This window comes from Saccopteryx leptura, chromosome 5 (genome assembly GCF_036850995.1).
Source record: "Saccopteryx leptura isolate mSacLep1 chromosome 5, mSacLep1_pri_phased_curated, whole genome shotgun sequence".
Taxonomy (NCBI): domain Eukaryota; kingdom Metazoa; phylum Chordata; class Mammalia; order Chiroptera; family Emballonuridae; genus Saccopteryx; species Saccopteryx leptura.
In genome coordinates this window covers 192,742,183-192,769,642 of record NC_089507.1, presented here as the reverse complement: position 1 = coordinate 192,769,642, position 27,460 = coordinate 192,742,183, and the positions used below count along the sequence as shown (strand labels likewise).

Here is a 27,460-nt window from a genome sequence, read left to right as displayed (position 1 = left end):
CCCTGAGCCTGCCTCCTCTCTGATCTTACCCCTTACCCCCCCCCAGGGTTAGGTCCCTCTGCCCTGCAAGCTCACCCTTCTCGGAGGCCCACCCCTGCCTCCTCTCTGATCTTACCCCTTACCATCCCCCCCCCCGGGTTAGGTCCCTCTGCTGCACGCTCACCCTTCTCGGAGGCCCACCCCTGCCTCCTCTCTGATATTACCCCTTACCACCACCCCCCCAGGGTTAGGTCTCTCTGCTGCACGCTCACCCTTCTCGGAGGCCCACCCCTGCCTCCTCTCTGATCTTACCCCTTACCATCCCCCCCCCGGGTTAGGTCCCTCTGCCCTGCCTCCTCTCTGATCTTACCCCTTACCACCACCACCCCCGGGTTAGGTCCCACCCCTGCCTCCTCTCTGATCTTACCCCTTACCACCACCACCCCCGGGTTAGGTCCCACCCCTGCCTCCTCTCTGATCTTACCCCTTACCACCCCCCCCCCCGGGTTAGGTCCCTCTGCCCTGCACGCTCACCCTTCTCGAGGCCCACCCTGCCTCCTGTCTGATCTTACCCCTTACCACCCCCCCCCAGGGTTAGGTCCCTCTGCCCTGCACGCTCACCCTTCTCGGAGGCCCACCCTGCCTCCTGTCTGAGAGCCAGCTCTTGCTGGTGCTCCTTCATCATATCCTTCCCCAGTTTTATTCTTCATTGCAGATCTAGTGCCATCCAGCAGCCTGCATATTTGGTAGTAGCAGCAGGAACCACTGCAAAAGCCAGGTTATAAGGCCATGGGCCCAGGCTTATAGCCCTAACTTTTGAAAAGCATTCCCCACTTCACCTTGTAGTTGCCTCTGGCTACGGGCTTATTGCTGACCTGCTCTTGTCCTGTTTTAAGGGGTTGCCTACACTGCTTCGTTCTGTGCCATCTCATGACTGTTTCTTATTCCTGGACACGTAACCTCCACCCCCACCACTCTTAGACTAAGCCTTTTCTTGCTTAGATGCCAGTGACCTTCACCAGGGGCTACACGTAACACACACTTCTCTGTCCTTATGTGTACGCTCACTGCTATATTACTGCTCATGCTCTGGAGGAGGACATTAGTGGCAAGGGACATGAGACTTAAGATCACTTTCTAAGAAACTAATGGGTTGATAAGAATCTGAGAGTCTTAGTCAGGAAAAGCTCAGAAGCCTTAGTCATCAGTCATTTCAGGCTGGGTACCCAAAGGGAGGTGAGGCCGGCTATATTTATCTAAATAAACAGAGCTCAGCTGCCCTTACATGACCAACTAGCCTCTTATCATGATGACGTGCTGCTGAAGTAAACAACTTGTCAACGAAGCCAGGCACAGGATGGATTACATAACTCCCTCCCTCTGCCCGTCCTGCTGAGGTAAGGCAGAAGCCCCACACGCCAAGAAGGTCTTCCCGAAACACCATTTCCATCCCATTCCTCTAACTGCCTTTGAGATTTCATTATCTACTTCCACTTTCCTGCCAACTCCAATCAAAGCTCCTATGCCTCGTTTTCAGGGCTCTGCATTATCTGGAGTATTTGTTCAAACTGTTTAACAACCAGTTCGGCAGTACTGCGATGTTTCAACGAATGGCAAGGCTGTACAGGTGCACGCCAGCTGAACAGAGGACCCTGCTGGTGGCTAACTACTCATTAACACAGGCCTGCCGCTGCTGTTGGGCCTGTTTTTATGCTGAGTCAGATCTTAATGTCCCAGCTGAGCACATTGTTCTCCAACTTGACATGTGTCCCTTTCTCCCTGGTCAGCTCCAGTTTACTCCAGAGACCGCTGAGTTGAATCCGTCAATGAGTCCTAAGTACAGAGTTGTTGATGGATATGAACTCCCTGTCCCTAATATACTTGTTTTCTTTCTCTTTTGTTACCGGGCTCAAGGAAAGTATAGGGTAAACAGAATGGGAGCTTCAGGTGAAACGGCACATGGTCTTAGAATTAGATGAACCTCTCAGAAGCAGGTCACAAAGGTTTCCTGGAGACGCAGTCCTGAGTGCATTACTATAGCCTGTAAAGTCTGGGTAGCCCACGTGGCATATCTCATCAGGGCTTTTGAAACCTCTGTCCTGGAGAACACCCAAGATACATTCTAATACATGACAAAGAGTTTCTCTGGAGATGTGCGTAGACATTGTAATAGGGAGGTAGAAAAATCTCAGGGCTTTCCTCAAACTTGAACTTCTGAGATTAGTTGTTGGAGAAATTGGTTGAATGTGTACAGCAAGTTGAATGTTAACACAATAAGTCTTTGATGATTAAAGGTCCTAGCTGACAGACGGCTATAGTCTTAAAATAAATAGTGCTTCAATGCCCCCTTTATTTTTCTGATGAAATATGTCAACATCCCAACCTTCAAAGGCCATTTTATAACCTGTGTATTCAGGCATTTCATCCAAGAAATTTGATATTTAAGAATAGAATGAATATGTCTTTTTTTCTTTTAATGCTTATATGGGATCTATTTATAATTCTAGAAAATTTATTTATTTTTATAAGAAAATAAAATTAAGCTCTTAAATCCAAAATCTCAAAACAGAATGTTTATAATTCTGGATGTGTTGTTGTCATTTTAAATAGGAGTCAGGCTATATTTTAGATAGGGAAATAATATTAAAGATATTTCTTTTTTTTAGAAGAAGAAAAAAAAGGGAAGTAGTTTAATAAAAATATATTTCAATGAGCATTCAACATCCAAGAGTTACAATAAGAAAGTTTTAAAATAAAGGTTTCAAAATACAATGTGGTAAACAGGTAATACATAGTATAGTAAATTAAAATTTAGATAATTAAAAGTGCAACAAAAATACTTAACAGTAGATAAAATGTCCTAAGCTAGATCTTAAATTATAATTAAATTAAATTCTCCTTATATTTTTTAGTATTAGAAATAAATTTTAAATAAGAAGATAAAAGAAAGTGAAATAAAATACATAATTTTTCATTTTAATAATATTTTTAAATTACTCTTTGAAGATACAAAATAAATTTGTGAATGCACACACCAGGCAAGACCTTCAAAAGGCTACTTTCTCATTTTAATGGATTGATTCCCTTCTGTAATGAAAGGAGTAATAATGCTAAGTATCAGGTACAAAGATTAATTTTTTCTCAAGTTTTAGTATCTCTTTAAAAATATGGATAAATTTAGCCTGATCAGGCTGTGGCGCAGTAAATAGAGCGTCAACCTGGGATGCTGAAAACCCAGGTTTGAAACGCCGAGGTTGCTGGCTTGAGCATGGGCTCATAGACATGACCGCATGGTCACTGGTTTGAGCCCAAAGACTGCTGGCTTGAAGCCCAAGGTCGCTGGCTTGAGCCCAAGGTCACTGGCTTGAGCAGGAAGTCACTTGCTTGCTGGAGCCCCCAGGTCAAAGCACATATAAAAAAGCACAACTCAAAAAAAAAAAAAGCACAACTGAGAGGAAAAGAGGACAGAGGAAAAGGGGATGATAGGATGGGATAAACCTGAGGGAAGTGGGGAGGGAGATGTTGGGAGGGGGTTAAGTGAGATGTTGAGGGGAATACAGGGGAGGGGGGATGCATTCGGGGTGACACTAGAATTTATGTAAACACATTAAATTAAATTTTTTTAAAAAGCACAACTAAGGTGCCACAACTAAGAATTGATGCTTTTCATCTCTTTCCCTTCCTGTCTGTCCCCCCATCTCTCTCACTATAAATAAATTAAATAAATAAATAAACAAAAAATAAATAAATAAAGATGGATAAATTTAAAAGTGAAATAACTCCCAAAATAAACAAATTTCATGTTAAAGTTTCTTTTTACATTGAATTAAAAGCCATTTTTTATAGGTGCATTCAGTGATATCCAACCTAGTGGCTAATGACCCAGCATCCTCCAAACTGGACCTAAGATCCCGAGGAAAGGAGAGGAGACTGATGACCCAAGTCTCTGGGGAATCATACAGCAAAAGCTGGTACTTCCTACCACATATCGGGTTTATCAATTTGGGGCGGGGAGTCTGAGTATTTTGCATGACCGCATCTCTGCATGTGTTACCACTTTCCGGATTGAGTTATGTGGATTCAGCCCTGCAGACTTAATTTCCAGGTCCAAAATGGGGTTTTGCACTCTGTGCTGGCTACTGTTGCAAGGCAGCAATGTGTCCTAATTGTGTGGCCCAGGTAGTGGAGGATAAGCTGTAAGTGTATATGATTAAGGCCCATAGAGGTAGTGAATGGCGTAGCTTCTGGGCCACTGGTTTTCAAACTGTGCTTCAGGCAGCCCATTAGGGGCTACAGGGTCGGGGTTGGGAGGAAGCGGTGGACTAACGCGGGCCCTGGGCTCTCCACTCCTGCTCACCCATGTCAGCTTCTGTACTGTGTGAGCATTCCTCTGAAGAAAGGGTGTGAGGACAAAGAGAGTTTGCAAACCTCCCAGCTCACTTAGTTGTCTCATTTTCTACAGGGGGAAGTTAAACCCCAGGATAATGAAGAAAATCACCAAGGTCACAGAATAACCTGGCAACTCCTATTTCCTAGGTGACCCCCTGTGCAGACTACTCCTAACTGTGACTTTTCTGTCCCTTTAAAAAATTATACACACACACACACACCCCTACATGCATACTTATATATATTTAGGGGCTAAATTATAGATAACAGTAAAAAATCGTTAGAGATGATAATAGTTTAAGAGCAGGAGTATTTTTAAAGGTTCAAGCCTGCTATTTGCCATCCCGTCTGTGACACCTCTCCTCACTCTTCACTTTTGAGTTTCAAGGACATGTGCTGTGGAGTAGACTTGTTTACTTCTGTGTGTTTTGCCTGCAGTCACAGTTTTAAAAAGAAATCCCAACTGAGTTGAAAAACAGGCTGTGTTCCTGTTGACAGCCACACCCACGGCATTTATCTTTCCGAGCTGGTGTCCAGCAGTGCCCGCAAGGTCTGAGCTGATAGCTCCCCTCAAGGGCTGTCCCAAGCGCACATTCATTCATGACTTGTCACTTAGCTGGATTAAAACAGTCAGATATACTCCATCATTGGTATCATTCACGGTTCTATATTTATAGGACACAGAAGACTATACACAATTAAGGGAAGACACAAAGATGAATAGTTTGTTATTCATCATACATTTACATTCCAGGCATTGTGCTGTGCATTTTATATGCACTGTTCCTTCTGATTTTCACATCTGCTCCGGAAAAATAAATACTGTTATAATTGCCATGTTACTTATGAGGAAGTAGAGCCTTAGACAGAGGTTACATATTAATAATATGTTACCAAGAGAATGGTGGAAAGTTGAGACTGAAAGCTGGGTCAGGCCGACTTCAAAGGCAGAACTTGAAAGAAATGCAAATATCCAGGTATGAGTAAGTACTAAGTCTTAAATATTTAGCTACCTCCTTCAGGTGCTGCTGACTGCTTTCTGCTAACGCAGATCTTCCATGTCGGCGCCCTCTCCGGAGTAACCAGGACTCTGGTTCATTTCACCAGTGTCCTGTGTGCCCCTTTCAACCTCCTGTCTTCTCATTGCCGAGGAAGCTCTAACTCCCTGCAGACTAATTAGAGAGAAGACATTGCCTTCTCCATTAAATTTCTCACACCAGTCAGGATCCAGTTTCTTATGTTAAAAGCAAAGGAAGGGGAAAAAAAGGGGGGAAGAAAACAAGTCAGAAATTTTAACTCTGTTTGCTGGAATGAATGAAACCCTTGATAACTTTTTCTATCCAGAAGACATGTTCTCATCTGGCCTGGGAACTCTTCTGGTTCTTGGCTCTTTGTCCTTTGAAGTTGTAAATTATGCTTTTTGTCTGCTGAATGGCTGCCCTTAGCAGACCAGTGAGCTCCCTGAAGTTTTAGGTAGAGCTGCGTTTTGCTATAACATGTTTGGTGTCAGAAAAATCCAGCTTATTGAAGCATAACTTTTAAAGGTAAATGTTTTTAAATCCATTCCTGTTTGCCTGTCAGGGTTCATGTTTTGTTCTCTGCCTGGTCTAATCACAGTGCCTACAGCTGGCGCCTTCTAAACCTAGACCCTGGCATGTTATCAGAGAATAAGGGTACAGTGCCTGGCACATAGTAAGTGCTCAGTAAAGGCTGGCTGAATAAATGAAAAACACATGTAAGTGAAATTCAATATGATTTTACTTGTTTATTTTTAAATAGGGGGAAGGCTATTTATTTTTATTTATCAATTGATTTTAGAGAGAAAGAGGAAAGAGAGAGGGAAGCATCAATTTCTTGTTCCACTTATTTATGCATTTTTGGTTGTTTCTTGTATGTGCCCTGACCAGAGATTGAACACACAACTTTGGTGTTATCAGGAGGATGCTCTAACCAATTGAGCTACCCTGCCAGGGTCATTGATATGATTTTAAAATAGATATCAAGCATCACAGTACCTTAATGACCAGTTTATAACTTTATCATCATATTTAACTGTGACTGATCTTCTGTGTATTACAGGCCGAGAAAGTTTCTAAGTTAAATAGAATATATGCTTACATATCCCTGCAGGATTTGTTCAACTCCTGGGGAAAGTCTTCAGACTAGCTAAGCTGATCTCTCTAAAGCCCCTGGCTTTTTCCCTAAAAAACAAACAAACAAAAAACAGGGAAATGAACATCTATGAGGAGATAAAATGCTACTGAGAATAGAAAATTATCACTATACTTCTCCATTAGGAAGAAAGCATGTTCCTAGTGGAGATGCTTCTTTAATTTATTTGTTCAGCAAGTATTTCTCTAATTACAGTGTGAGAGCTTATGGCTGTCAGGATATTCCTAAAGGCTGTTTTTAAAGCAGTGTTCTTAAGAAAGCTGTATTTCTATCACATTTTATAGCATATGAGTTTTTTTCTGTTTATAAAATAATGCAGTTGAGTTGAAAATAGAAATAAATTTTAAAACCAAACAATGAGACTTAGTTCCATTTCTTCATAATATATTTAGTAGTTATGTCCAGAATTTTCTTTTATAAAAAGAAAATATTCTTGCCTGACCAGGCGGTGATGCAGTGGATAGAGCGTCAGGACTGGGATGCTGAGAACCCAGGTTCGAGACCCCGAGGTCGCCAGTTTGAGCGCAGGCTCATCTGGTTTGAGCAAAAGCTCACCAGCGTGGACCCAAGGTCACTGGCTTGAGCAAGGGGTCACTTGGTCTGCTGAAGGCCCACGGTCAAGGCACATATGAGAAAGCAATCAATGAACAACTAAGGTGTCGCAACGAAAAACTGATGATTGATGCTTCTCATCTCTCTCTGTTCCTGTCTGTCCCTATCTATCCCTCTCTCTGACTCTCTATCTCTGTAAAAATAAAAAAATAAAAAGCAAATATTCTTTTATAAAAGAAAATATTAGGCACAGTATAAATTTAAAAACGGGGAAGTTACCCACAGGCCAGTGATATTTTTGAAGTAGAGTTTGGGAGAGAATGGGTTAAAATAATATCCCATGTCTTGAATCAATAATGCCTAAACAGCTGCGCTGGGTCTAGAGCCTGAGATTTGCCTGGCAGACTCTTGCCATGGTGCAGAGTTTGAGTCTACTGCCCTCTAATGACTACTTTTTACATATTCTAGAGCCTTACCAGGAAAAAGAATTTAAATGAACCCCATGTCTTAAGCCTTTGTAATTCATTCTTTGCAGAGTTTTGCACCAACTAGAGATCAGACTTATATTTGTTAGAGATTTTTTTACTCTTTGAAATCTGAGAAGCTAACTAAAGGCCAGCAATGTCAGGTCTGGTTACTGTGCCTACGTTCTGTAACCTGAGGACACCTTTTCATTGACCCTGTGAGGTTGATTGCAGGATAGACTGTAGTCATAAAGAATGATGTCTGGTTTTCCTCCGCACATTTGCAGAGTAAAAGTTGTGCTTTTTCCCCCTAAACAAAGATAAGACCAAATGGTTTAAATTTGCTTTATCTGATAAAATTATTGTAGCCTTAAAAGGTAATAAAAAAATTTAAATACCATTTTGTTTATTTTTTAAAATTAATTTTATAGGGTGACACTGGTTAACAGAATTATACAGACTTCAGGTGCCCAGTTACCTATGTACACTGCATTGTGTGTTCACCCCCTAGAGTAGTGATATTTTTATAGTCTTTTGGGATTTCTAATCTGACAAGATGGCATAGATCTATTTCTTTCTGCTTTTCCCTGCTCAGCACAACTGTAAACCCTGGGAATGCAAGAGGCAGCACGGGAGAACACTTTGCAGGGGTACGAAGATGGATCAGTTTGGAGCCTCAGGACTAAAGGAACAACATAGAGAAAGAGTGTCTTAAATAAGGTGGCCAGGACCTCAGGCATCCTGACCTGAAACTTAGCAACAAGAAGGGGTCCAGGTAGACTCATTTCTTCCCAGGATCCACCTGTTGTCCATCTAGCATCACCAGGCTAACCCAGAAAGAGGGAATTGATAGGAGACCCATAACAGTAAGTGAAATAGCTTGTGACTTCAACCCCTGCTAAGTCAGACTTTGGTGGCCAGGCGGCACAAGCAAGAGGATTCTGCCAGTGCGTGGACAGTGACCTGGCCTGGGAAGCACCTCTGTCCCCTGGGTCTGAGACTGCCCTCTACCATGCCCATTCTCTGGGACACCTGATGAGCAGCTGGGAGCACTCCTGGAAAAGGGTACCCCACCTAACTAAGCAGCCCAGCCTGGGCATCCTTCTCCTCCCTGGGGTTATCTGAGCTCTCCCTCCCCCACTAAAAGACACCCATAGCCCAGGCCAGTCCTCAGGCAGCCCCAGCAGGGACCTGTGGGATCTCAGAAGTACCATTCAAACCACGCAGACCAAAATAAATAGCAAAGGCTCTGAAAATTGCACTGTCATTGGAACCATAGCCACAAAAGTAAGCAACAGCCTGAGTGCCAAACCTAAACAGGGTGTCTGTGTGCTAAAATGACCAAATTTCTCTAAACACGATATTCCCCCCAAAATAATTAACAGAATGCTCAAGATACAAAAAAGGTCACCTCTCTTGACATTACGAACTAAACATCACAACTTGAATGAAAAAGCAGTCACAGACACCAACATGATGAATCAGATCTTGGGATTAACTGACAAAGATTCTAGAGCAGCCACTATGAAAGTGCTTCAGTAATCAAGTTCAAATTCTCTTGAAACAAATGAAAAAAAGAACAGAAAACCTCATGTAGTAAGGTACCAAATAGCAGCAAAATTAATATTGATATTGTAGGAGGAAAGATCAGGCTTTCCTGTCCTGTCCTTCCTTTGGGGAGGGGAGGGAGAAGAATATAGAAGTTTCTGGCTTGCAAGAACAATGGGTCATTTAGTTTTAAAACTAAAATAAAGGTTAACCGAGAAACTTCTTCTCTTTCAATGGGAGACAGAATTTACATACCACCTTACATTGATTGTAGTTCCTCCCCCCTTCCTGGAATCCTGAGAGTAACAGAGGCAAAGGAGGGAAGATGAACCCTGAAAGATTGTAAATATCTTTGATTGTGTTACATTGAAAGTCTAAATGTTTCTGTGTATCCTCTAAACAAATGTTGTAAGCTTGTGCCATGATGTCATGCTCTCCCCAACCCATGTGACCAAGAGTATATAACCAGTCCCTGAGATATATTTGGTGCACATGATTTGGGTCTGCAAATACCCAGTATCAGCCATATGTGGCCAGCATATTTAATAAATCTCCTCCTTTAATAAAACTCAAAATTCATCTGGACTTGGTGTCTCTATGTAAACCTGCAGAATTGAGGTACAGATACTTTACAACAGTGGTCCCCAACCTTTTTTGGGCCACAGACCAGTTTAATGTCAGAAAATATTTTCACGGACTGGCCTTTAGGGTGGGACTGATAAATCTATCATGTGACCAAGACAAGCATCAAGAGTGACTCTTAGATGGATGTAAAAGAGGGAATCTGGTCATTTTTAAAAAATAAAACATCGTTCAGACTTAAATATAAATAAAATGGAAATAATGTAAGTTATTTATTCTTTCTCTGCAGACCGGCACTAAATGGCCCACGGACCAGTCCTGGTCTGCGGCCCGGGGTTTGGGGACCACTGCTTTACAATACTCAGTGGAGAAGTACAAGTTAGAAAAAGAAACAAATGGAGATAGAATTGAAAAACTGATAAATTCGAGCTAAATTCCTGTGAGAAAAATTGCCTTATCAGAGGGGTCCCCAAACGTTTTACACAGGGGGCCAGTTCACTGTCCCTCAGACCGTTGGAGGGCCGGACTATAAAAAAAACTATAAACAAATCCCTATGCACACTGCACATATCTTATTTTAAAGTAAAAAAACAAAACGGGAACAAATACAATATTTAAAATAAAGAACAAGTAAATTTAAATCAACAAACTGACCAATATTTCAATGGGAACTATGCTCCTCTCACTGACCACCAATGAAAGAGGTGCCCCTTCCGGAAGTGCGGCGGGGGCCGGATAAATGGCCTCAGGGGGCTGCATGCGGCCCGCGGGCCGTAGTTTGGGGACCCCTGCCTTATCATATTAAAAATTTTTTTTATTTTGCCCTCAAGAAAAGGGATGAAAGTGACTTTTTCCAAGACTTTTCAACACTAGTGTTATGATGTTTACAAACTTTGCTAATAATATAGGCAGAAAAAAATAATTTATTGTTTCAATTCGCATTTCTCTGATTGTAGTAGAAAGAAAATTGTGTTTTTCCTGTACGTTTTTTTTCAGTGCCAACCAGCTTTCCAACCATGGGAAAGTTGCTCCACTTCGCTTTGCTCGGTTTCCTCATCTATAGAATGAGAAGGACAGTCTTGCGGGCTCCCAGGTTGTCATGTGCATTGAGGGAGGCACCTGGGGCTGAGTGCACTGAGTACTGAGTAAAGGCTGGCTGTCATCCCTGCTGCTCTTGTCATGAGTATGGCTCCAGGGTTGTTTCTGGATTTCTGCTTCTCTATTGAATACCTTTCAGGGAGAGACCAAGCATATGAAAGAAAATTGTTATACAATTCTGTAAGAGAAGTGTTATTTTTGTGTGTGTGTGTGTATTTTTTTTTTAATTTACTGATTTCAGAGAGTGAGAGGAAGGGAAAGAGAAGGAGAGACAGACAGACAGTTGTAAGTTTGCTGTTCCACATATTTATGCATTCATTGGTTGATTCTTGTATGTGTTCTGACTGGGGATCAAACCCAAGGGGTGATCCCTATGGCGCAGGAATTTTGAATCTCTTGGTATATGGGACAACCCTCTAAACAACTGAGCTATTCAGCCAGGGCCTGTAGGAGAAGGTGTAACTCTAGATGTGATTATAGCTAAGGCAGCAGTTCTCAACTGAAGGTGATTTTGTCCCACAGGGGATATTTGGCAATACCTAGAGGTATTTTTGGTTGTTGCAGCCGAGGTGGAGAGAAGTGCTACTGCCATCTAGTGGATAGAGAGCAAAGGTGATGCTAAACATTCTATAATGCACAGGACAGCCCTCCCCACAACCAAGAATAGACCTGCTCCAAATGCCAATTGTTCTGAGGTTGAGAAACCCTGAGCTACAGCAAAAATTATTCCCATATTATCTTGTTAGTTCATACAGAACATATTGCTTTTTTACCCCTCCAATTGGTTTTTATATTCTGAGACATCATTTGTGCTTTTTAGCTTATAGATTTAAAAAAAATTAATCCCTAAAAAAATTAATCTCTTTATTTCCACAATCAGATTATGAGATATCTCTAAGGGTGCTTAAGACTTAATTTCTATTTGCATTTATATTTAAATAATTTATATACATGGATTGGTAAGGTGGCTGGTAGGGCACACATCCCAGCCTCTTCCACCTCAAACACTTAAGAAATGATTAGAAATATTACATGTCTTTATACCTATGTGTCTATTTCTCTATCTCCACCTCCACCTCTACCTCCATCTCCATCTCTGTCTCTGTGTATCTCCTGGAAAAGGAGAAGGGGTGATCCCTATGGCGCAGGAATTTTGAATCTCACCAAAATGCTGTGTCTATCAAAAGAGGCTAAGTTACACTGTGGTAACTAACAACCCCCAAATCTAAATGATTTAAAACTATTTAGTTTATTTCTCACTCATCCTCCATATTCATTTTGGGCTGTCAGGAGGGCTAATTAGCCAGGGACCATCTCAAATGTTGCCATTGCCATGTAGAGGGTAAAAGAGAACTCCAGAGGTTTTGCAGCAGCAATTAAATGATTTCTCTTTGAAATGACAAGCATCAAACATCATTTCTACTCACATCTCATTGCCCAGAACTGGTTACATGGCTCCATTTCCACAGTGGAGCCAGGAGGTGCAATTCTCTCAGTGACCTGGAGAGGGCGATAATTGGAAATAGTTGTCATGTAGCTTTACTGACTCCCTCAAAGGCCCGGGTACAGGGGATCTGAGGGAAGGAGAAAGTCACAGCTTGAAGTGAGCAAGGGGAGGTGTGGGAGGTGGGGACTGCTCCTGAAGACGGGAGCAGGAGGGACCCTGTGGAAAACAGTAATTTATTAGAGTACTCTAACAGGGAAGGCCTGGGAAATTGATACTCACTCATATCCCAGTGATGGCAGAATTAGAAGTGCTCTATTTTAAAATTTAAAATATTTAAAAAATATTTCAAACATTTCATAATTTAAAATTTTTTGATTTTTCAAAATATTTAATGTGCTCTGGAAATTAAAGTCTTCTCTATAAAATCTTGCGTTCAAAATCACTGTGCCTAGTACAGTGCCTGTTACATAGTATGTGCTTAGTAAATACAGCATTGCATGCTAGCTGTAACCTTACCACAGGAAAAAGCAAACACTTTTATCCTCATCTTTGTGATCATCATCATCACCCTGTTATCCTATCTTACAGCTAAGGTTGGTTTTGGAAACAAGTTCGTGTCCCAACCCCTTGTGGAGTTCAGTGTAAGGCAAGCTTCTGCCCAGCAAGCTGCCAAGATTCAAATGAAAGGCCTGGGAATTTAGATCCTGACTTCCTTGATCCAACCACATGCCTGCCCCTCTCTCCCTCTCAGCTTTGTGAAAGGTGTCCCCCATCCTCCAGACCCAGCTTTCCTAGTGGCAGCTTCTGTCTGCATTGGGTCCTGGGGACCTTGGAAGTGAGTGGTGGGTTCTGGAGTCAGACCTCCCTGGGTCAAATTCTGCCACGTACTCCCTCTGTGACTCTGGGCAAGTCACTTCATGTTTCTAGGCCTTGTTTTCCTTATTTGCGAAATTTGGACAATGCTGGCACCTACATCATAAGGTGCCAGGGTGAGTGTTAAAGGAAGCAAGGCTTAGACTGTTCTTAGGAGGGTGCCTGGCACTGGGAGCACCCGATCCGTGGTCTGAGGGATCACATGGCCTGGTATCAGCACCAGCGCCCCCACCCCCCATCTCCATCCACATCCAGCTCCAGGACTCTTCCCAGGAGAGTCTCCACATCTCTGCCCAGCTTTGCCAACCTGGAAGGTGTCTCTTTGACATTAGTTTGTGTTAAGTCAATTTCACAATACTCCAGAGTCCCAGGGTATCATTTTTAAGGCTGGCTCAGTCTCAGGTTATTTCTAGCTTTTAACCCACATAGCTTCAAAGAGGCATTTACTAGCTCTGTGCCCTGGTTTTCTTCTCTGTGAAACAGGAATAGTATCTTTTTCTTCCCAATTCTCAAGGATTGGAGGGATATTTTTTTTCTTCCTCGCTTTTCTTCCTTGACTCTGTATTTTATGCTGTTTCGTCAACCTTTGTATGTCTTAAAGTCACCTTCAGTCTTTGATGGGGAAAGGTAGGGGTATAAGTAAATAAAGAAACACATAAATAAAATAAAGAGTGATTATGAAAACAGCAAAAGAAGTTCAAAGCATCATACATACATACAAGACATTTTTAGCCAGTAAATGTTCTCAGTGGCAGATGTTGGAAAATCCACCTGTCATTGTATCTGTTGAGCTTAGAAATGTTCAAATTATTGTAGACTTTGTGTGCTATCTCCAGAAAATAGGATATAAGAAAAATGTGAAGGAGATAAACTTGCTTTGATCCTCTGAAGATAGATGTTCTCCCCAGTTAAGTAGCAAAGCTAAGAATATACTTAAATTTTTTTTCATTGATTTGAGAGAGACAGAGAGAGGAAAGGAAGTGCAGAGAGAGGGGAAAGGAGAGGGGGAAGAGAGAAGCATTAATTCATTGTTCTACTTAGTTGTTCCATTTAGTTGGGCACTCACTAGCTACTTCTCTTGTGTGCCCTGACTGGGGAGCGAATCTGCGATCTTGGTGTACCTGGAGGATGCTCTGTCCATTAAGCCACCCAGCCAGGGCCAAGAAGACTTGAAGTATTTGAAGCAGGGGTAGAAAAACAACCCAAGAGATTCTTTTTTTTTTTTTTAAATGGGAAATGATATTTTCAAACAACAGCTCAGATAAGGGTCTAATATCCAAAATATACAAAGAACTCATAAAACTAAACAATAAACAAACAAACAATCCAATTAAAAAATGGGAAGAGGACATGAACAGACACTTCTCCCAGGAAGAAATACAAATGGCCAACAGATATATGGTTGTCTAGTTTTTTGGCATACAGTTCTTCATAGTATTTTCTTATAATATTTTGTATTTCTGTTGTGTCAGTTATTTCTCCACTCTCGTTTCTAATTTTATTTATTTGAGTCCTCTCTCTTTTTTTCTTGGTGAGTCTGGTTAAAGGTTCATCAATCTTGTTTACCTTTTCAAAGAACCAGCTCCTGGTTTCATTGATCCTCTGTATTGTTTCTTTAGCCTCTATGTCATTTATTTCTGCTCTGATCTTTATTATTTCCTTCCTTCTACTACCTCTGGGCTTTACTTGCTGTTCTTTTTCTAGTTCTTTTAGATGTAGGGTCAAGTTGTTTATTTGAGCTTTTTCTAGCTTCTTGAGGTATGCCTGTAATGCTATAAACTTCCCCATCAGGACTGCTTTTGCTGTGTCCCATAAATTTTGAGTTGATGTATGCTCATTATCATTTTTTTCTAGGAATTTTTTAATTTCTTCTTTAATCTCATTGTTTACCCATTCCTTATTTCATAACATGCTATTTAGTTTCCAAGTGTTTGAGTATTTTTCAGTTTTTCTGTTGTGGTTGATTTCTAGTTTAATGCCATTGTGGTCAGAGAAAGTGCTTGATATGATTTCAATCTTCTTAAATTTGTTGAGACTGCTTTTGTGCCCTGACATGTGGTCTGTTCTAGAGAATATACCATGAGCGCTTGAAAAGAATGTATATTCTGCTGTTTTAGGGTGAAAGGTTCTGAAGATATCTATTAAATCGAGTTGATCTAATATGTCCTTTAAGTCTGCTGTTTCTTTGTTAATTTTCTTTCTTGAGGATTTATCTAGTGATGTTAGTGGGGTATTGAAATCCCCTACTATTATAGTATTGCTGTTGATCTCGCCCTTCAGATCCATCAAAGTCTGCTTTATATATTTAGGTGCTCCTACATTAGGTGCGTAGATATTTATAACGGTTATATCTTCCTTTTGGATCACTCCCTTTATCATTATGTAGTGACCTTCTTTATCTCTAACTATAGTCTTTGTTTTAAAGTCCATTTTGTCTGATAAAAGTATTGCTACCCCAGCTTTTTTTTCATTTCCATTTGCGTGAAATATTTTTTTCCATCCTTTTATCTTCAGTCTATGTGCATCTTTTGATTTAAGGTGTGTCTCTTGTAGACAACATATGTATGGGTCCTGTTTTCTTATCCACACAGCTACCCTATGTCTTTTTATCGGCTCATTTAATCCATTTACATTTAAGGTTATTATTGATATGTAATTGTTTATTGCCATTTTATTCTTTAAAACTGTATTCCTCTTTTGCTATATTCTTTTTCTCCTTTGATCTGTTTACAACAGGTTCCTTAGCATTTCTTGCAGCCTTGGTTTGGTTGTAGTGAATTCCTTGAGTATATTTTTGTCTGTAAAGCTTTTTATTTCTCCTTCAATTTTAAATGATAAAGTAGTCTTGGTTGTAGGCTCTTGTTCTGCATTACTTTGAATATTTCTTGCCATTCCCTTCTGGCCTCAAGTGTTTCTGTTGAGAAGTCAGAAGTCATCTTTTGTAGGTGGTAGTCTTTTTTTCTCTAGCAGCTTTTAATATTTTCTCTTTATCACTTAGCTTTTGTATTTTAATTATGATGTGTCTTGGTGTTGATTTCTTTGGGTTTCTCCTTAATGGAGTTCTCTGTGCTTCCTGAACATGTGAGATGTTTTCCTGCCTTAATTGAGGGAAGTTTTCAGCTATGATATGCTTGAACAAAGTCTCTATCCCTTTTTCTTTCTCTTCTTCTTCAGGAACCCCTATGATGCGGATGTTATTTCTCTTCATGTTGTCACAGAGCTCTCTTAGAGTTTCCTCAGACTTTTTGAGTCTCTTTTCTTTTTTCTGCTCTGCTTCTGTGCCTTTATTTATCATGTCCTCTAACTTGCTGATTCGATTCTCAGCTTCATCCATCCTGCTTTTAATTCCTTCCATTGTGTTCTTTATTTCAGATATTGTATTTGTCATTTCTGACTGATTCTTTTTTATTATTTCAATGTCCTTTTTTATATTTGCTATCTCTTTATTTAGGTGTTCGTAATGACCATCTATTATTGTTCTAATATCTTTGAGCATCCTAACAATCGTTATTTTAAACTCTGCATCTGGTAATTTGGTTATATCTGATTCATTTAGGCCCTTTTCTGGGGACTTGTTCATTTGTGTTGCATTTTTCTGCCTTTGCATTTTCTCTGTGTAAAGGAAGGTTTTGGCCACTGGAGTCCACTGGGTATGGCCTCTGTTCCCTAGGTATGGTCTGTCTGCAGGCCCGCCACCCCTCTTCTGTTGCTGCCTAGGGCTTTTGGGTTTGGACATTGCTGGTGCCTGCCCACTGGGGCTGTTGCTGTGGATTCCACCTTTCCTTCACGCAACCCAAGACTTTCTATGTATGCAGACTCCTTGGCAGCTTGTTGGAGAAGTGGCTGTGGGCTGGTAGGGGAATAAAGCCTTCGTCCTGCCCGGGAAAGCCTGGTGGAGTCCAGACAGCAGGAATCCTGCAATATTCCACAGTGATCAGCTGAGGGAAAAACAGAAATCCTTACCCCAAATGTCCCTTCTCCTCCCAGAACATACTGCTGCCTTGACCTAGGAAGGCTGTATCTTAATGGCCACCTCGAGGTCTGACACTCATGAAGTCACGGTAATATGATCGTGTTTCTACTTCTTACTCTCTTTAACAATGGTTCCCCACTCTTCCCTTTCTTTAATTAAGAAATTAGGGTTTCTTTAAATTAAGAACTTAGGGCCTGACCAGGAGGTGGCACAGTGGGTAGAATATTGGCCTGGGACTCTGAGGACCCAGGTTCAAAACTCCAAGATTGTGGCTTGAGCATGGGGTCATAGACATGACCCCATGGTCACTGGCTTAAGCCCAATGGTTTCAGGCTTGAAGCCCAAGGTTGCTGGCTTGAGCCCAAGATTGCTGGCTTGAGTAAGGGGTCACTGGCTTGGCTATAGCCCCTCCCTCCCATCAAGGTACATATGAGAAAGCAATCAATGAATAATTAAGGTGCTGCAACAAAGAATTGATGCTTCTCAACTCTCTCCCTTCCTGTCTGTCTGTTCTTGTCTGTCCCCCCTCTCTCTGACTCTCTAGCTAAAAAAAAAGAAAAAAGAAAAAAAGAAATTAAGCTTTTATACAAGAGGTATGCTTTTCAATTTCTTAGGAAGGGTAAAAGGTAGACAGCAAAATAAGACTTGAACTCTGCTAAATTTGTGATCAGGCAGAAGTGGGCCCAATGTGGGATGACTGCCGGCTGGGCCTGGTGACCTCCATTTCTCTGTTGATGGGATAGAAAGTACAGCCTTTGGGGCTTGAGAGGCTTTATCACTTTTTACCTTGTGTCCTTAGACATGTTAAAGAACTTCCCTGGGTCTCAGTTTGTTCATCTGTTTTATGGGGATAATAATACCTGCCCCATGGAATTGGATACACAATAGGTGACACAAATGCCGTCTCCACCCCCACACTGTGTAAGCATCAGGCGCAATGGTCCATAATGTACATATAGGTTTACGAATTGTACTTTCTAACTCCCTGTTGAAAATGAGAACATTTGCTTGTCTCTTTTCTTATATCCTATATCACAGAACTTGTGGAAGTTCAGGAGCACTGACCAATTTCCAGTATCACTGTGAGGAAGAGGATTATCTGCCATCAAAGCCCTGTGTCCATTTCTACTCTTTCCAGTCAGGCTGCTTCCCAAGTTCTGGAGGAATTAGCTTTAGGCCTAAAATAAACCAAGCAATTGAATTAAATTATTTAAAATTTTTATTGATTTGAGAGAGAGGAAAGGGGGGGACATTAATTTGTTGTTCTACTTATTTATGCATTCATGGGTTGATTCATGTATGTGCCCTGATTGGGGATTGAACCTGCAACCTTGGCATATTGAGATGATGTTCTAACTAACTGAGCTACCTGGCCAGGGCCAAACAATTGAATTTTTATGGAAGTGGAATAGAGGCTCACAGTGTTATCCCAAGAGCTGGAGTGTCTCCTGGCATCTGCTTCTGGCCCTGGACAAATTCAACATCATATCACTGCAGAATGGTGGGAGAGTGAGCTTCCCTACCCATCTCGCCTGCCCATGATATGCTGATCAGTTAAGATACCAACATTCCTTGTTTACATCTCGTATTTTTGATTCTGTGCACTCAGGGGATGTGAACCGACTATTCCGGGGTAGAGAAAGGTGCAGAGTGGAGCAGAGATGGTTGCCAACCCTCTGTCACCACCTTCTCTTCTAGAGTGCCATGTGTTGTATCTTTCCACTGAAAAGACTTGCTCTTAATACCTGAGAGCGAGTGGCCTTGTAACCATTGCCTGTAACTTTCTGCCTCCAGTTTCTCATTTTGTTCATAAACACATTGGCTTAGAGATCAGTTAGCCAGCAGCCATGGGTCAGGACAGTGCCCACAGCTTTCCCCTGGAGCCCTGCTGAGCTGTGCCTCTTCTCAGTTGGCCTTGGCCTTGTGTCCCTTTCCTATGCCAGGCCAAAGGCAGCTCTTGCCTACATTTGATGGAGCTTGAGAGGAAGGGAGAGAAAGAGACAGGAACATCAATCTGCTCCTGTATGTGCACTGACTGAGGATTGAAGTGGCAACCTCTGTGCTTTGGGATGATGCTCTAACCCAGTGGTCGGCAAACTTATTAGTCAACAGAGCCAAATATGAACAGTACAACGATTGAAATTTCTTTTGAGAGCCAAATTTTTTAAACTTAAACTATATAGGTAGGTACATTCCATATCGAGGTAGTTCCCACATGTGGTATTTTGTGGAAGAGCCACACTCAAGGGGCCAAAGAGCCTCATGTGGCTCGCAAGCCATGGTTTGCCGACCACTGCTTTAATCAACTGAACTATCTGGCCAGTGCAAGAGGGTGGCATTTTTAGTGGGTTGCCACAGTGGCAGATACAGAGCCTTGGCACATACATTGTTAGAATGTGCTTCCAGAGGTGGAACTAAAAAGAATAATTTCTCATAAGAGGAGGTGAGAAATGTTGGGGGTGGATTTTTCTTTCTAAAACTGTATTAAATGACAGCTTTTAAGAAAATCACTAAAGAAGTACATGTCTTTAAAAGTGGAAAGGATCTGAATATATGTGTTTGCATGAAAGACAACCCATTTTGTGTATTTATTTTCAGAATACTTTTTTATTATTTATTGATTTTAGAGAGAGAGGAAGGGAGAGAGAGAAAGAAGCAACATTGATTTGTTTTTCCATTTATTTATGCATTCATTGGTTGATTCTTTTTTTAAAGTTTTTTTATTATCTTTTATTTTTTAATTTATTGTGTTTACATAAATTCAAGTGTCCCACTGAGTACATCCCCCACCCCCTATGTTCCCCTCAACATCCCTCTTGCTGCCCTCCCCCACATGTCTTCCCACCTTCCCTCCAGGATTTGCTGACCTGCTCTCTATAACACTGTGTTGTATATATATAATTTCACCAATCTATTTCCCTTCTCTGACCCCATCCTCTCATCCCCTTTCCCTCTGTCCGCTTTCCCTCTGGTCCCTTTGATCCCTCCTCTGCCTCTATTCTGTTCTTCAGTTCACATTGTTCATTGGATTCCTCAAATGAGTGAGGTCATATGATACTTTTTTTTCTCTGCCTGGCTTTTTCACTTAGCATAATAGTTTCCAGGTACATCCATGTTGTCGCAAAAGGTAAGATTTCCTTCTTCCTCATGGCCGCATAGTATTCCATTGTGTATATGTACCACCACTTTTTAATCCATTCATCCACTGATGGACACTTGGGCTGTTTCCAGATCTTCGCTATTGTAAACAATGCTGCAATAAACATGGAGGTGCATTTCTTCTTTTGAATCAGTGATTTGGTATTCTTAGGATATATTCCTAAAAGTGGGATGGCTGGGTCAAAAGGCAGTTCCATTTTTAATTTTTTGAGGAATCTCCATACTGTTTTCCACAGTGGCTGCACCAGTCTGCATTCCCATCAGCAGTGCAGGAGGGTTCCCTTTTCTCCACATCTTCACCAGCACTTATTTTGTGTTGTTTTGTTAATGAGTGCCATTCTGACTGGTGTGAGGTGATATCTCATTATGGTTTTAATTTGCATTTATCTAATGATGAGTGATGTTGAACATTTTTTCATTTGCCTATTGGCCATCTGTATGTCCTCTTTGGAGAAGTGTCTATTCATTTCTTTTGCCCATTTTTGGATTGGATTGTTTATCTTCCTGGTGTTGAGTTTTACAAGTTCTTTATAAATTTTGGTTATTAACACCTTATCAGACGTATTGTTGAATATGTTCTCCCATTATGTGGTTTGTATTTTTATTCTGTTCTAGATTTGTTCTGTACTAGATTCCCCCCTCCCCTGTTCTGTTTACAACAGGCCCCTTAACATTTTTTTAAGTATTGGTTTGTTTGTAATGAATTCCTTGAGGGTTTTTGTTTTTTTTTTTGGTCTGGGAAGCTTTTTATTTCTCCTTCAATTTTAAATGATAGCCTTGCTATATAAAGAAGTCTTGGTTGTAGGCTCTTGTTCTGCATTACTTTGAATATTTCTTGCCATTCCCTTCTGGCCTCAAGATTTTCTGTTGAAAAGTTGGATGTCATCCTTATGGGGGCTCCTTTGTAGGTGATTGACTGCTTTTCTCTTGCAGCTTTTAGTATTCTTTCTTTATCTCTTAGCTTTGGTATTTTAATTATGATGTGTCTTGGTGTAGGTTTCTTTGGGTTCCTCTTTAATGGGATTCTCTGTGCTTCTTGAACTTGTGCGACTTTTTCCTTCATCAATATAGTGAAGTTTTCAGCTATGAGTTCTTCAATCAGGTTCTTTATCCCTTGTTCTTTCTCTTCTCCTTCAGGAACCCCTATTATGCAGATGTTGTTTCTCTTCATGTTGTCACAGAACTCTCTTAGTATTTCCTCAGACGTTTTGATCCTCTTTTCTTTTTGCTGTTCTGCTTCCGTGTTTCACTTATCTTGTCCTCTAAATTGCAGATTCAATCCTCTGCTGCAACCAGCCTGCTTTTAATTCCTCCTAGTGTAGTCTTCATTTCTGATATTGTGTTTATCATTTCTGTTTGTGTAAGGTATTTTTCTCCACCGAGAAAAAAGGAAGGGCCAGAGCCACGAAGTGTGGAATAATAAAGGCTTTATTGAGTACAGAGCGCTTCCTGCCCAACAAGGTTCTCTAGTCCCACAGGACAGGGCTCAGAGAAGCCGCAAGGATTAAACTGTGTGAAAGATATTTAAAGGGTCCGTAGGGTGGGCGAGCTAATTGGACGTAGTGAAATCTCACTGGCTGACGGAGGTGTCACTCTTTTCCAAAGGGCTCTTGGGAAGTTTCTTTTGGTGTGCTTGGTTGTGGGCGGTCCTAGCCAAAGTTTCTGGGAGGGCCTGAGTTCCCCACATGACCACACCCCATCATCCACTGACCTTACATTCTGACCTTTTGTGTTAAATAGAATAGGGGCACCGTTTATTCATCTGGCTACTTCCTGCTGATTAGGGGCATTGTGAGGAGGGGGAGATCAGAAGGTGGTGGCTTTGAGGGGTGTCAGGAGGAACATCTGTTTGGCCGTGAGTTTAGAAATTTTGTGGTTGTGGTCCTGTAAGGATTTAAAAAAAATAGGAGTAATAGGGGGATTTGTAGGGTCCAGCCTTTTGGTGAGCTGGAGATGGATGGAGTCTAATGGTTCCAACTGTCAGTGGTCCTGTATGGAGACAAGCTTGAGGCAAAACTGCATGTCAGGAGTGGTGTAAAAAGAGGAAAGGAAGGGGTCCCATCCATTCCCATAACCGAGACCTGTGAGGGAACTGAAGGTCCAGAGTGTGATGGCAAAAAGAGAAGGTAGCCCTGTGTCCACAAGAAATGAGATGAACTTACCCACTAGTTGCAGCATACCCTGGGTTCTCCAAGTACAGGCCGTGTCCTAGGAGTTTGAGTGATGCACCCATCTGGCTGGCTCCTCCTCCCCATTCAGGCAGCTTGTACGCCATGTGGAGATGCTGAGGAAAACCCTGTTGCCCAAAGGGGCAATTGCTCTGCCAGTAACCAGGCTGTTTGCAGTCAGGGAAGGGCTCAGTGGGCAACTGCAGGCAGGGGCCCTGCCAGGACCAATGATCCTGCTTGCCACATTTACAGCAAGCTTCTGGTGGGATTTCTCTTTGTGGCTTGTACTTGGGTCGGGCACTTCCTGTGCCTTGCCTCTATTGCTCTGCTGGTCTCAGGGTTGCCACAAGAGCCTGGGTTACCTTCTGCTGCATGTGGGCCTGGTGAACAGCCTTGGCCTGTTTCTACTAGTTGGGACCATTAAAAACTTTAAATGCCATGTTCACAGGTCCCAGATAGGGGTTTGGGAGTTGAGAATAAGAGGAGGAGGGCTCCTGGAAACGCTGGAGCTAGAGGCAGGGCTGGGCCAGAACTTCCTGTAAGAAAATTTGGGTTAGGCCTTGGGGTCCTACAAACTGGTGTAAGAGCCAATAGTAGGTGAATAAAAGCCTAACAGAGGAGGGGAGAAGGGAGGGGCCCCTGGCCAGCAGGGGAGGAGAAAGAGAGAATGGTAGTGGTGAATAATAAACAAGATTTTGCAAAGGGAGGGGAGGGGGCTCTTGGAGGGAAGAGACTAGAGGTCCACAGAGGGACCAGAGAGAAGTCCTGAGAGAGAGGTGCCCCAGAGGTCAGGCAAGAGGGGGAGAGAGTTGGGAGTCCGCAGAGAAGGAAAGATCAGGAGTGGAGGTTTTAAGTGAGGTTTCTCTGGCCAGAAAAAGGGCCTGCATGGTGAAACAGGCAGCACAGAGATTAAGGACGGGCACACGAATAACTAGAAGCCATGAATGTAAGAGATCTCCAATCAGTTCCCAGCTTTTTTGGCAATAGTTAAATTGGTGAGGGTGTTAAAACTGAAAGTCCCTTTAGGAGGCTAATTCAGTGGATTCTGTGGCCTGGCCACAGTGGAGAAGAAGAACAGTTTCTTCTTTCTTTAGGGAGGGAGATTCCTGGGCCCCCACGGCTGCCCTCAGTCCTCAGAGCGGTCAGAGATGAGTATCGGCATCCCAAAACTCAAGCTCTGGCCATGGACGGATAAGGTAAATTGGATGTGCTTGGGACATCTCCACAGGCACACACACTCGGACGGAAAGAGGTCCCTGACGCAGCTGCGATTTCAAACAGGGAGTCTCAGTGGAAAGAACCAAAGGGTGGCTGGAGACAGGGGACTTACTGCACTGTGCTCCGAAGTGGGTGGAAAGTTGGAGATCCTGGTTCTTTCTTGGAGGGGAAGGGAAAAGGAGCGGTCCTTGTGGACTTCAACTCCTCCTGAGTTTTCAGCACCAAAATGTAAGGTATTTTTACCCACCGAGAAGGAAGGAAGGGGCCAGAGCCACAAAGTGTGGAATAATAAAAGGCTTTATTGAGTACAGAGCACTTCCCACCCAACAAGGTTCTCTGGTCCTGGGGGGCAGGGCTCAGAGAAGCCACAAGGATTAAACCGCATGAGGGATATTTAAAGGGTCCCTAGGGCAAGCTAATATGACATAGTGAAATCTCACTGGCTGATGGAGGTGTCACTCTTTTCCAAAGGGCTCCTGGGAAATTTCTTTGGGTGCGTTTGGTTGTGGGTGGTCCTGGCCAAAGTTTCTGGGAGGGCCTGAGTTCCCCACATGACCATCCCCCATTATCCACCAACCTTACAGTCTGGTTCTTTTTTATGATTTCAATGCCCTTTTTGATGCTCGCTATCTCTTTGTTTAGGTGCTCATTATGTCCATCTATTGTTACTCTAAGATTCTTGAGCATCTTAACAATCATTATTCTAAACTCTGCATCCAGTATCTTGGTTATTTATATCTCATTCAGTTCTTTTCCTGGGGATTTCTCTTGTTGATTCATTTGAATTGCATTTCTCTGTCTTCCCATTTTGTCTCTGTATAGACTGCTCCTTTGGATGTGTTGTTTGTGTAGCTAGCTGAGTATAGGGTTGGTGTTGTCTGCCTCCAGCTTTCAGTTGTGTTGTTTCTAGATCTTCTTGGGTTGGCCTCAGCTGTTGTTTGTAATCTGCTGTGGGCTACTTGTCTGCTGCTACTGCTCTTTTTGCTATTTTTGTCAGCGTTTTCTATGCCTTAGCTGGATCAGGTATTAGGAGCCTTTCCTTAAGATACCACTCTAACTAGGGTTGTTAGGTCCTGAGCTGATGCTCTCTGTATCTGGTTGCTGGATGTACCAGCCCAGAACCTCCCTGGCTGGAACCTGGCACTGACCAGTGGGGGTCATTCTTTATGACTGGCCCTTGGCAACCTTCTTGGTGCTACAGGTGATCCAGAATTTGTAGCTCCTCTGCTGGGCCCTGGTGCCATTGTAAATATCAGCTGCACTCCTAGACTGGCTTTTATCTAATCTTGGCCAGTGTGTATGGCCTCTCTATTCCCAAGGTATGTTCTTTCCACCAGCCCCCCACTGCTGCTGCCTCCTCAGGTACTTGGGCACTGGCACTGCTGGGCACACAGGCTTAGAGGCCGCAGCTCAAGCTGCCCAATGGGCATGGAGACTCCTCACTTCATGGGGCTCTGCCCCCTGCAGGCGCAGGGGCTACCTCTCCAGGCTCTGCACCCTGTGGGCACATGGGATGCCTTGCTCTGCTGGGCCCTGCCCCCTGTGGACACAGGCACGTAGGAGGCCTCTCCAGGCTCCACCTCTTGCCATTGCCCACATGGGTTACTGGGCTCCACCCCCTGCCATTGCTGTGCAGGCTGCTTTACTGGGCTATGCCCTCTGCTGCTGCCTGGGCTGGCCCTCCCATCATTCTGAGAGTACTCAGCAGTTTTAGGGGGCAGTGTAGCCCAGACCTCAGCACTCAAAACCTGTGTCCTGATATGCCCCCTGCTTCTAAGCATCTCTTTACCCTGACTGGAGCAGGAGAGCCTCTGGTGGGCAGTGTAGTTGCTGCTCTTTGCTGGCTTGGTTCTCCCAGGAAATATGGCCACTTTAGGTTTGGGGGTGACCTAGTACAGGAGTCAGGGTGGCTGTCCCTCATAGTCTCTCCCTGTGCCCCTGAGACTACACTCTCCTCTCACAACTCCAGTCCTCTCAGTGCTCCCCACTCTGGAGCCCCAGTTAAGTAGCTGTTAATGAGGTTTTCTGCATGGTCCCTTTAAGACAGAACCTGGATCTGATAGTTCTGTCTCCCTCTTGCAAACAGTAACCCGGCTCTATCAGCTACATACTGTCTGTATGCCTCCTCTAGTCTCTAGGGCTCCAGGCTGGGGTTCCGGCCCTGGAACTGAAGACCCACAACTCTCCAGGCAACCCACACCACTGTGAAAGACCCATGGGCCGCCTCTTGCTCCTGGGAGTGGGGCATTCCTTTCTGGGTCTCCGCCCTTTCTACCAATCTTGATGTGGCTTCTTCAGTGACGCTTGGTTATAGATTCCTCTTAGTTTAGTCCAAAGTTGGTTTTTCAAGATGATTGTTCCTAAGTTTAAGTTGTAATCCACTTTGGTTCTGGGAGGTGGAAGTTGTAACATCAGCCTACTCCGTTGCCATTTTCCCCCTCTCCATTGGTTGATTCTTGTATGTGTCCTGACCAGGAATTAAACCTGCAACCTTGAGTATGAGGACCACACTCTAACCAACTGACTGTTTATACAGTATAGCTTTTTTATGTTTATTTCATTGATTTTAGAGAAAGGAATGGGGAGAGCAAGAGAGAGACAGGAAGATTGATTTGTTCCTGTATGTGCCCTTACTGCTGATCAAACAGGCAACCTCTGTGCTTAGGGATAATGCTTTAACCAACTGAGATACTTGGCCAGGGCTAGAGTACAATATTCATTGAGCACCTGCTATGTGCCAGGCACTGTGCTAGCTCCTGGGGTGAAGTGTAAGCTAGATGCAATCTCTGCCCTCTAGGAATTTACCATCCAGTGATAGAAAACCCTAGAAACTGGCTTCTGAAATGTTCCTATTAGAAGACATTCTCCCAGACCCTGGTTGGGTGTTCAGTGGGTTAGAGTGTCATCCTGACATGTCAAGGTTGTGGGTTTGATCCCTGGTCAGGGCAGATACAGGAGACAACCAATGAATGCATAAATAAGTGGAACAAAAAATTGATGTTTTTCTCCCTTTCTTCCTCTTTCTCTAAAATTCAACTTAAAATAATAATAATAATAATAATAATAATAATAATACAATATTCTCCGACAGTGATATTTTTACTAGGCAAACTCAGAATTGTTTGTCATGAGGAGGTTTAAAAAAGAATGGTTGTGGCCCTGGTAGGTTAACTCAAGTGGTCTGAGCAGTGTCCCTTTTTGCCAAAGTTGCAGGTTTGATCCCCAGCCAGGGCACGCACAAGAAGCAACCAGTGAATGCATAAATAAATGGAACAACAAATTGATGTTTCTCTCTCTCTCTCTCTCTCTCCTCTCTTCCTCTCTCTCTCACACCAATTAAAAAAATATTTTTTTATAAGAAGAATGGTTGTGAAAGATCAGGTAAGGTTCCTAAAATAAAGAAGGGAAAGTATTACTTCAGGCTGATGTTAGACGATAGCTGAGCCAGCTGCTGTACTGTCTCTCAGGAGGAAGGTTTTGCCTGTGCCTCCTTTGGTGTTGTCTTCTTTTCATCTCCAGGATTGATGTCTAAGCTTTAGCCTGGGTCTTTGATTTGCAGTATTCTGGATAAAGAAGCCAGGATGACAAAGCCAGGCAGGCCATACCTAAGAGCCTGACATGTTGTCCTAGATCCATAGCTGACTTAGAGCTACACTGAGGATTTCAGCAGATTGTGCAGAGAGACCCTGCTGGGAAGGCAGCTTCCCTAAGCCCCGTACAATAAAGACTTTCCCAAATCTTCTTTGAAAGACACAGTTCACTTGGGTAGTCAACGCTATGACAGCAATGTGTAATCCTTTGAAAAATCTTTTATTAAGTGTAATCAGCTGAGAAAGTA

The 27,460-nt window shown here is 42.7% G+C and overlaps 1 protein-coding gene across 9 annotated transcripts in view; it reads left to right on the top strand.

Moving 5' to 3' along the window:
- SHLD1 (shieldin complex subunit 1) overlaps window positions 1-27,460 on the top strand; it is a 130,108-nt gene that overhangs the window by 55,402 nt on the left and 47,246 nt on the right. The window contains exons 4-6 of one of the 9 annotated variants that reach the window (XR_010751738.1): window positions 3,826-3,950; window positions 4,442-4,515; window positions 8,152-9,679. The exons of 3 other annotated variants lie outside the window; for them this stretch is intronic. Coding sequence is in view for 3 of the 6 variants with exons in the window: in XM_066387229.1 (XP_066243326.1) it covers window positions 1,517-1,656 (140 nt within the window). In the remaining 3 variants the exon portion in view is untranslated. Of the gene's footprint in view, window positions 1-1,516; window positions 2,507-3,825; window positions 3,951-4,441; window positions 5,346-8,151; window positions 9,680-18,115; window positions 18,179-27,460 lie in introns of those variants that run through there. 5 more of the 9 variants (XR_010751737.1, XR_010751739.1, XM_066387232.1 and 2 more) reach the window with 5 other exon arrangements.